We start from the raw sequence: 10,294 nt of genomic DNA, 5'->3' as shown, positions 1-10,294 counted from the left end.
GGGGTCGGGGTTGGGGTCACGGGCGGCGGGCTGAGCGGAGCGGAACCGGGGTATTTCGGGGGATAGGGGAGGAGAGGACTGGACGTTACCTCTGGGAAGCAGTGGGGGCGTAACCTGGCGGCCCTGGCTCGCAGGGGTAGGGGATCAGGCCCTGGCTCCCCCTCTGCATCCCGCGGGGTCTCAGCTCCCGGAGCCCTCCCACCCCCGACCGGACGCAGCCGAGCGCGGCCTATATTCCTCGGGCGCTGTCTCCAGGGCTTCGGGCCTCTCCCCCTACGCCCTATGCTGGAAGCCCTTCAATTATGGAAGGAACCAGAGATGCTCCAGTTCTCTTGTACTGGGGATGTGGTGGCATCTCAAACATTCACAGTTACGGCGGGGTTTAAAACGCAGATGTGACCTTTCCGACCAAGGGCCATCTGGCTAGTGTTTGAGCCTCAGGTGCAGCTTTTCGTTGAGTTTTACCATTTAATTCTGCAATCTGCAATATCAGGTCTTCCTTTCACAGAAACAATATGATACAATCAGATTGAAAGGATATTTACTGCATATGTGAACCCTTGCATGGACTTCCAGTACCTTAAAAATGGTTAAGTGTTTTCTGTGGGAAAATGGTGCTCATGCATACGAAAAACTATTTTGGTTCAGTAATGGTTGCCAACTGGTTTACTATGTAGTTTGAAAACCAAACAATTGAAAAGGAAAAACAAAACCCTATTATTTGGGCGTTTTAAATAGTGGCATATTTCCAGGTTGGTATTTGGTAGCAGGTTGAGAACAACTGGTTTCGACTATCAGGCGACATAACAAACAACATAAAATAGAACCAAAAATATGCTAGTTTATAGAAAAACATGTTGTATTAGTGCATAAGTCTAGTAAAAAAATCCCACTTAAAAAAAGATAAAACTTTATCATGAGACTCTTAATATATATTACATTAGAATTGAGAACTCTTCCTGCGATATTTGAACAATAGTAGAGTATGTTAACACTTTGAACCATTCTATCTCAAGCTGCTAGAAAGGTAAGTTTCTGCTGCTAGTTTCTTTCCATGAGTTAAAATGGATTCATCTGAAATATAAGCATGCTTTTCGTGGGGCACAGTGGGTCATGCCTGTCATCCCAGCACTTTGGGAGGCCAAGGCTGGGGGATGACTTGAGGCCAGGAGTTAGAGGCCAGCCTGGGCAACATAGAGAAAACAATTTTTTTAAAGAAAAAAAAGTTTCTAAAAATTTATATCACCTCCAAAAAGGAGGGATAAATTAGAAAATACGATGTTCTATTCTTGCAAAATCTGTTTTTAAAAAAGTAAATGACAGTATAATATTTCATTATTAAGTTGGGTTCTGTACTTTGAAGAGATTCTTAAATTCCACTGCTCAACTTTACAATTTTAAAAGTTTGTATCAGTTGTTCTTAATTTCTTTCTTTCTTTTTTTAGAGATAGGGTCTTGCCCTGTCACCCAGGCTGGGGTATAGTGGCATGATCATGGTTCACTGCAGCCTTGAACTTCTGGGCCCAAGTGATCCTTCCACCACAGCCTCCCAAGAAGTTAGGACTACATGTGCATGCCACCATGCCTGTCTGATTTTTGTAGTTTTTGTAGAGACGAGGGTCTCCCTGTGTTGCCCAGGCTGATCTTGAACTCCTGGCCTCAAGTGATCCTCCTGCCTTAGCCTCCCTAAATGCTGGGATTACAGGCGTGAGCCACCATGCCCTGCTTCTTTGTTAATTTCATACATATGCTTCTGAGGGTCCTTGGCTCCCCAGAAATCATATGCAGAATATAGCATATATTTGAATTTTTCCTAGATGAAGAGTCTGTGTGGTGATCGCATTCTCAAAATGATATGGCTCTGTAAAAGATTATGAACTTCTAGATAGAAAATTAAAGGATAAATATTCCATATTTGGAAAGCTAAAATTTTTAAATTATATTTGATGATTTATGTCCTTCATTTCTGATTATGCCCAAGAAATGTTTGTGATTAAGAGTTCAGCACATAGACGTTGTTTCTAACACATTCTCATTTAAATTGAAGGAAAATATTAATCCCATTTTACAGTTGGGGAAATAGAACAAGTTGTTTTACGGTCATGCAAACACTGGTGGGCCAACATGTGAACCCAGATTGTCTGAAGTCAGAGCCAGCATTCATAACCAGGGTATACTAGACTTTGATCGGTAATACCATTTGATTGATGTAAAAATAAGTAATTGATGTTTTAGTTAGAATTGCAAAGTATATCTGAGATTATCATAGCATACAATATCATGAGATTTTGGAGCCCTGGACTCCCAGTATGAAGAGATCTTAATGATACTAACCTCATGTTAATGACACTAGTTTGAAATCACACCCGAAGTAGGGTCATTTCTACAGCATCCTTGGAAGGATCATCCACCTCTGATTTTAGTCTTTCCTATGATTACAGATTTCCCCTCTTCTTTTTTTTTCTTGACTTTTTTTTTTTTTTTTTTCTCTCTCTCTCTTTTGAGACGGAGTCTTGCTGTGTCGCCCAGGCTGGAATGCAGTGGCATGATCTGGGCTCACTGCAACCTCTGCCTCCCAGGTTCAAGAGATTGTTGTGCCTCAGCCACCCAAGTGGCTGGGACTATAGACCCTGGCCACCATGCCTGGCTAATTTTTGTATTTTTAGTGGAGACAGGGTTTTACCCTGTTGGCGAAGCTAGTCTCGAACTCCTGAGCTCAAGTGATCTGCCTGCCTCTGCCTCCCAAAATGCTGGAATTACAGGCTTGAGCCACTGTGCCAGGCCTTTCTTTTTTCTTTTTTTTTTTTTTAAATATTTTAAATCTATATTTCTGTGTATATCAAGTCAAAATCGGCCTTCCTGATATTTACACTGATAAATCCAGTTCTCCCTTGGTGTGTGTGGTGTATTTATCATCCATGAAATGATTAAGAAATAAATGATGACCGGGCATGGTGGCTCACACCTGTAATCCCAGCACTTGGAGAGGCCGAGGCTGGTGGATCACCTGAGGTCAGGAGTTCGAGACCAGCCTGGCCAATATGGTGAAACCCCATCTCTTCTAAAAATACAAAAATTAGCTTGGCATGGTGGTGTGCACCTGTAGTTCCAGCTGCTCAGGAGGCTGAGGCAGGAGAATAGCTTGAACCAGGGAGGTAAAGGTTGCAGTGAGCCGAGATCGCACCGCCGCACTCCAACCTGGGTAACAGAGCGAGACTCCATCTCAAAAAAGAAAAAAAAAAAAAAAAAAAAAAGAAATGGCTTCTACTTTAATGTTTTAATGTTTATTGAAGCATAATTTACATGTAGTAAAAGTTTAACAAATGTCTATAATTCGATAGTCTCCACCACAGTCAAGACATAAAGGATATTTCCATTACTCTAAAAAGTTCACTCATGGCCTGTCATGAGTCAGTGCTCTCCCTCTACACCCCCAGCCCCTGAAAACCATTAATTTAATTGATGCTCTTAAAGTTTTATCTGGTCTAGCATAGATAAATGGAATTATACATTACATAGCCTTTCGTATTCTCTTGCACTTAGCATAATGCTTGATATTTATTAAGTTGTTACATGTATCAGTAGTTTGTTCAGTGATGTGCTGGGAAATGTTTTAACAACATGCTCTTCAGAAAAAAAAAAAAAAGAATCCCTGATTTGTGGCATTTGCTAATCATTGTAGTGTAAACACTCTCACTATGGCCTAAATTAAGCTATCAGCTCACAGAATTCCTGAAAATTTAACAATGGGCTCCCATGAGCTGGTACCAGCCAGCTCCAGCACAGTTCCTGTTTTTGTTGAGTAACATGGTTTTACAGCAGGGTAACACAATTTGTTCATCCATTCCTAAACTGATGGATATTTGAGTTGTTTCTAGTGTTGGTCAAATATGAATAAAGCTGCTATAAACATTTGCATACAGGTCTATGTGAGGGACAAAAATGTTCAGTTTTCTTGAGTTAATACCTAGGAGTGGGATTTTTGGGTCCTAGGATAAGTGTATATTTATTAATATCAGTGACCTTTTTATTGAACTACTGAATTGTTTTCCTAAATGGTGATATCATCTTACATTCCTGCAGCAATAGCTGAGAGTTTCAGTTGCTTTGCATCTTTGTCAGCACTTGGTATTATCAGTTATTAAAACTTTAGCCACTTATTATGTGTGTAGTGATCTCCTTTAAATTTTTTTACTCTTATTTTCAGTAGTGTTTAGATTCAACCTAGAAAGTTTATGATAGATGTTTCTAAAAAAATAATTTTCTTTAGCTTGGGCATCAGTTATGATCTCACTATGAAGGCTGCAGCCTTTGAAGGCTGTTTGTTGAGTTTTTACTGTGCACTCACCTTCCATGTTGTGAAAATCACTTTTTGTGAAGGCATCATCATTAGGGAATTATTCTAATGCTTAGCTGTTAACAATTTTAAAAATGAACCATTTTAAACAGGTAGATAAAGCTCTGTTTAAAAAATTAGAATTAAGAAATTTATCATAAACAATTTTTTTTTCAATTTTGACTTGGACTTCAAGGGAAAAAAAGATTCTTTGTGGCTCCCCGTATGCCAACACTTTGCTTTAATGGGATTTCACCAAGTTCTATAAACTCATTCAATTGTTTTTTATTTTAAAATCTTGAGGACTGTTAAGTTAGTTACTACTCTTTCTGAAACCACAGTATCAAAATCTATTTTTTTTTGAGACAGAGTCTTGCTTTTGTCGCCCAGGCTGGAGTGCAGTGGCATGATCTCGGCTCACTGCAGCCTCCACCTCTCGGGTTCAAGCGAGTCTCCTACCTCAGTCACCTGAGTAGCTGGAATTACAGGCATCTGCCACCATGCCTAGCTAATTTTTGCATTTTTAGTAGAGATAGGGTTTCACTACGTTAGCCAGGCTGGTCTCGAATTCCTGACCTTGTGATCCGCCCTGCTCGGCCTTCCAAAATGCTGAGATTACTGTGCCTGGTCAAAATCTGTCTTTGAAATTTCATAGTTTTAGTGTGGACAAATGATTAAATTACATATACCTCATATCAACATTTAATTTTCAAATAGTAAAATACTGGGTTGCCCCGTTGGAATAAGATACCATTCATTCAGAAGGTGATATGAAATAAAACCCTTAGAAGAGTAACCTGCCAGGTGCAGTGGCTCATATCTGTAATCCCAGCACTTTGGGAAGCAAAGGTGGGTGTATTGCTTGAGCTCAGGAATTCGAGATCAGCCTGGGCAACATAGTGAGACCCCTTCTCTTTTTTAAAATAAGAAGAGTAACCTTATAAAAGACATAGTCATGTTAGATTGTAAATAAGGATAGCTATATTCACAGTTTGAGTACCCTGTAATAATGAAAGATGCTTGTTTAAACATCTCAACAGTTCTCATAGAAAATGGATAATTTGTTCGGTCATTGATTCATACATTTGTTCATATACATGCACAAATATGTTGTGCATGTAGGATTCAAGGTCCTTATCATGATAGAGCTTACAGTTGAGTGGAAGAGACTGTTGAACAGGGTATCACATACGTGAGGTGTGGGTGCTGTAGGTAGGTACATATGGTGTGGAGGTGGGGTGGGCATGAAACTCAGACTTCAAAGTTTGGCAGGACTTCCAGGAGGAAGCATTGTCTTCATTCAGAAATCTGGAGATTGAGTAGTTAGGGGAAGTGGCTGTGTAGCATTAATAGAATGTACAGTTACTCAGAGATGAGAGAAAATGCGAATAGTAAACATATCAGGAATATTGTTTTCAAATAACAGGCCTCTAAAGCCTACATTTCTTGCGCCTACCCAGTCTTAGTTGTAATTAGGAAAGTTAATGGGAAGTAAAACTGGGTAAAAACCGAAAAAGCAAACTTTTACTATATTATTGAGGTATTTTTTGGTAGTTTGCTTACTTCTAACATTCATATACTGAAATAATTTGATCATATTATCTTTGAACTCATCCCCAGATCTTTTAAGAAGCATTAGTATAGATAAGATTATAGCATTCCTTTTTAACATTTAGGCTAATTCTCGTCTAATACTGTAATGTTTATACATAATTAAGTGTATTTGATTTTTATTGCTGCCATGAAGTTCATCAAGTTTTGTTTGTGTGACAAGTATTAATGACATCTGAACCACTGATTTTATGCTGGGATATGTCCAACTGCTAGTTTAGACATATCTGCTGAGATATTTACATAGGCATGTCAACCTCAGCATGGCCCAAATGTAACTCATAATCTTTCTCCCAAAATATATTTTCTTCTCCCATCTTTTCAGCTTAAGTAAATGCTGTTAGCACCTGTTCTATCAGTAGATTGAGATTGGCAGTCATCATACACTCCTCAGTCTTCCTCATGTCTCACATTTACTTAAGCATCAGGTCCAGTTGTTTTTTAAATCTCGTAAATGTTTGTCCTTTTCAACCTCCACCTGCTAGAAGACAATTTTGAGGCCTGTATTTCCCTGCTGAAGTATTTGAGGTCTTTTAAATATTCTTCTTAACTTCAGTCTCATGTCTTCTTATAATTACTCTCACACCCTTTCCAAAATAAATTGTTTTTTCTTTGTTTTAATTTTTTAAAATGTGAAATTGTGGTCTTTCCAGTATACCCTTTATTTTTTTTCACTTAAAATTCTTGAATATGTCTTAAGTCATTATCAAAGAGGCACTAAAATATGGGGTTGTAATCTATAAAAAACTCTTTGTAACCTGACTCCGGCTTCTGCAGTCTCATCTCTGACAGCCATTCATTTGTGCATTTTTTATAAAAAGACTTGAGTGTCTGCTGTCTGTTAGGCACAGTGCTAGGTGATAGAGCTATATCAAGGAGCTTAAATTCTAGTGGCGAGGGGGATAGATAACAAGTATTCTTGTTGTTAATTGTACTGTCAATAACTGTCAGTTATTATAGTACGTAGTGTATTATATACTATATTATTATAGTATAGCTGTCAGTGACATCATACAATCATTGTGGTGCTAAAGTATGGGTGGGATTGCCATTTATAGAGGTCTGGATCAGAAGGCCTCTCTGTAAAGGTCCATTTGAAGAGATTTGAGGCAGCCGAGGGAGTGAGAATTGTAGGACTGAGAGAAGAGCAAGTGCTGAGGCTCTGAAGCAGGAGGGTGCTTGGCATATTCACAGAACAATAAGGGGTTGACTGAAGGAGGTGAACCATGAGGTCAGGGTGGTGGAGGTGTCATTAGCCTTGGGGGTAGACCAGTGTTAGGACTTTGACTTCTAAACTCAGTTGTTTGAGCCTAGATTGCATCCTCTGCGTGGCAGAGATGCATTCCTGTCTCCTACTTGAAACTTTTGAAGTATGCCGTGCTCTCCTGCCCCTGAGCCTTCTTTCTACCTGGAATAGTGCTTACGTTGTCCCTCCTGGATGTTCCCTTAGCACTCTTGGTTGTACTCCTATTATGAAACTTAATAGCTGGTTTAAAAAATCTTCTGAATTTTTATTTCGTTGAATTAATGTTTGTTGAATTATAGAACTGCTTAAACAAAGGATTAATCACTGAAAACTGGTTAGGAGATGCCAACTACATTGCATAGCAACTGCTAGCTCATGTGGACATGGAATCTGTTTTGCTGACCACTGTGCATTTAGTGCTGGTGCAATGAGCTATACACAGTAGGTGCTCAGTAAATACTTGGTAAATGATTGAGTGCATATTGCTGTGCCAGCCTCTGCCTTTTCCACTGCTTCCCTGAAACCCATGGGTTAAATGAACCCAAAATCCCTTAATGTTTCCTGACAGCCTTATCTTCCCACTAATCTTATGTGTGAGAAATGCCACATACTTAGAGATGCATTCTTTCACCGTAAATAAATGTAGAAATAAGGAAATACAGTAGTAAAGAAATGTGGAAATAATGTATCTCCAAGTTAAATAAATAAAGTTCATTGCAGAATGTTTTGACTCATTCGTACTTCTGTTTTTCTTTCTTTGGTTGGAATTTTTTCAGGTTAATTTATTACTTGGCCCCCAAATCTTGAATAACTATAACACTAATAGATCTAGAATATCAGTTCTATAAACAACTGAAACTTGAGTCTTGCAGAATGTGAAAAGCCCAGCACCAGAAAAAAGTTAATGATATTTCTTCATGTGTTTCATTTGGTTGAACAAATAATTACTAGTTGATTTATTTACTTGACTGCACTGGTGCAGGGCTTTGGGATTTTTGAGTCTAAAAGTATCAGGCCTTACCACGTACCTTTCTTAGGGTCATAAAACTGTGACCATTAACTCCAAAATCCCCAGTTCTTGTTGCAGGCTTCCATGTGCTGTCTGACCCCATTACCTTCACGTCTTTGAACCTTCAGAGGAGGGACATTGAGATATCTCAAGTACTGTATCTGCAGAAAATGTAAGACTTGAGGCAAAACTTTAAAGCAATGTCTGTTAGTGATACAAGTCACTTACCCCTCATTTTGTTTAATCAAAAATTATTGGGTCCAATAGATTGTATATAATAGATGATAAAATATTGGATTATTAAGCTTCCATAGTATTATAGTCCATTGTGAGAAGTCTCATTATGATATACCTTGTAGTTTTTTTTTTTTTTTTTTTTGGTATATGAAATACTTTTTATCTCTTAGCCCACTTAATGTAGGCACTATATATTTTGACCAACTAAACTAATTTCACTTAAGTGCTGAGATTTTGTTTTCAGTTTGGGGTTTTGTTGCTGTTTTAATGCTTATGCCTGAGTTGGGCCTTGGTTTTATATCTCTATAAAGTGGTCTCACTATTAAATAAGCACTTTAGTTTTCTCAGCTCCAGGAAAATTATTAATGATTTTCTTAGGTCTGTGTTTTCATTCATAAAGGTTATTTTTTAAAAAGAAAAAAACTTTTGTCACTTGCTTCTATTCATGTATTAGTATATTTGTGTGTAATATATGATTTAGCTTAATAATATCATCGTTTTATGATATTTCACAAAAGAACACCATGGTTATCAAGTGCTGCAGTAACTGAGCAAGCTCAAGGCTTGGAGGTGTTTGGAGACAACACTTTTTATCATTATGCTGATCCAGTAGCAGATACTTGTAAGCCTTAAAAAAACTGACGCCCTACTTAGTAAAGAGAACTGACATACGTGGTACTATAATAATGTATTTTGATGAGGTTGCAAGCTTAGATTGGAAACTTTGTATCAACTAGGTATGTGTGAAGCCACAGTGGATTTAAAGTATTGTATTTGGGAGTTCAGAAGACTACTAAATGAGTGAGGATTTTAAAAAGTAATTACAGTTGTTTCATTCTTTTGTGAATGGCCTAATCTCTTTAAAGTGTTCATTACCACTACCTATAAAAGATTAGTGCCTATTGATAATAGCACTTCAGAGGCCCAGAAATTAAAAGACTCTTGTTCTTCCCCTGCTGGTAGAGAGTTGTGTCTTTGGGTAGGACCCCTAGCCCGTCTGGCCTCTGGTTCTTCATGCATTGGCTGTCCTTTCCACTCTGGGTCCTTGAAATAATAGCGATCATTGAGTTCTGACATGGATTCTTTCAGCTTTCTTTAGTTTCTTAAGCCCTTGGTACCTGTGTTACGAGTGGAGACCATGTGACAGGGTGATTTTTGACATGTTGTAATTGGTATGTTGTCAACACTTGATGAATCAACTGCCCAGCTGATTAATACCAAGCCCAGCTTCCTCTTCCTGTATGGTATTTCTTCCTAGCATGTTTCCTTCTGTTCTCTAGCCAGTGTGGACTTAAAGGAGGCCAACTGATTTAATATTAGCCTAAGGAAAATAGGAATTTGATACATAGCTATTATTTGGTCCATTAAAAAATTATGCCAAAATTATTTTGTGTTACGTCCTATTTTTTTCAAGGGACAACTGATTTGTTTATCTGCACATTAACTTGTAGTTTTATTGCCTTGCTTTGAGTAAAATATCCACACACATAAATTTCACTTTATAAGTTGAATAACTCAGAAGGTGATTAATTATCGTGCCTAGGATTCAACAGTTTAAATAGAATTTCCAGAAGTATTTTCTCAAAATATTCGTTACTTAGTACATGTTAAGTATTTGAGTTTAGAAAAACAATTTAATTTACCTGTTTTAATTTCTGCAACACTTATTAAAGATGAGTTATCTTATTGATTTTTTTAATTTTTAATTTTGAAGTAATTATAAACTTGGGAAGTTGCAAAAATAGTGTAGTGCTCCATGTACTCTTCACCTATCTTTCTTTCCCCATTAATAATATCTTATAACTATAGTACAATAACTGATTTATATTTTGTTACTGAAAGCATAGTGACCTGA

At 37.8% G+C, this 10,294-nt stretch overlaps 1 protein-coding gene across 1 annotated transcript in view; it reads right to left on the bottom strand.

The window, feature by feature from the left end:
- The window catches only part of LOC105543484, a 39,584-nt gene extending 39,311 nt beyond the window's left edge, over positions 1 to 273 (bottom strand). The window contains exon 1 of the mRNA XM_011985442.1: positions 90 to 273. Within this exon, the coding sequence (XP_011840832.1) occupies positions 90 to 169 (80 nt within the window). The 5' untranslated portion in view covers positions 170 to 273. The remainder of the gene's footprint in view (positions 1 to 89) is intronic.
- Positions 274 to 10,294: the final 10,021 nt, after the last annotated feature.

Source organism: Mandrillus leucophaeus, unplaced genomic scaffold, assembly GCF_000951045.1.
Source record: "Mandrillus leucophaeus isolate KB7577 unplaced genomic scaffold, Mleu.le_1.0 Scaffold283, whole genome shotgun sequence".
NCBI classification, from domain to species: domain Eukaryota; kingdom Metazoa; phylum Chordata; class Mammalia; order Primates; family Cercopithecidae; genus Mandrillus; species Mandrillus leucophaeus.
This window is presented reverse-complemented; position numbering and strand designations above follow the sequence as displayed.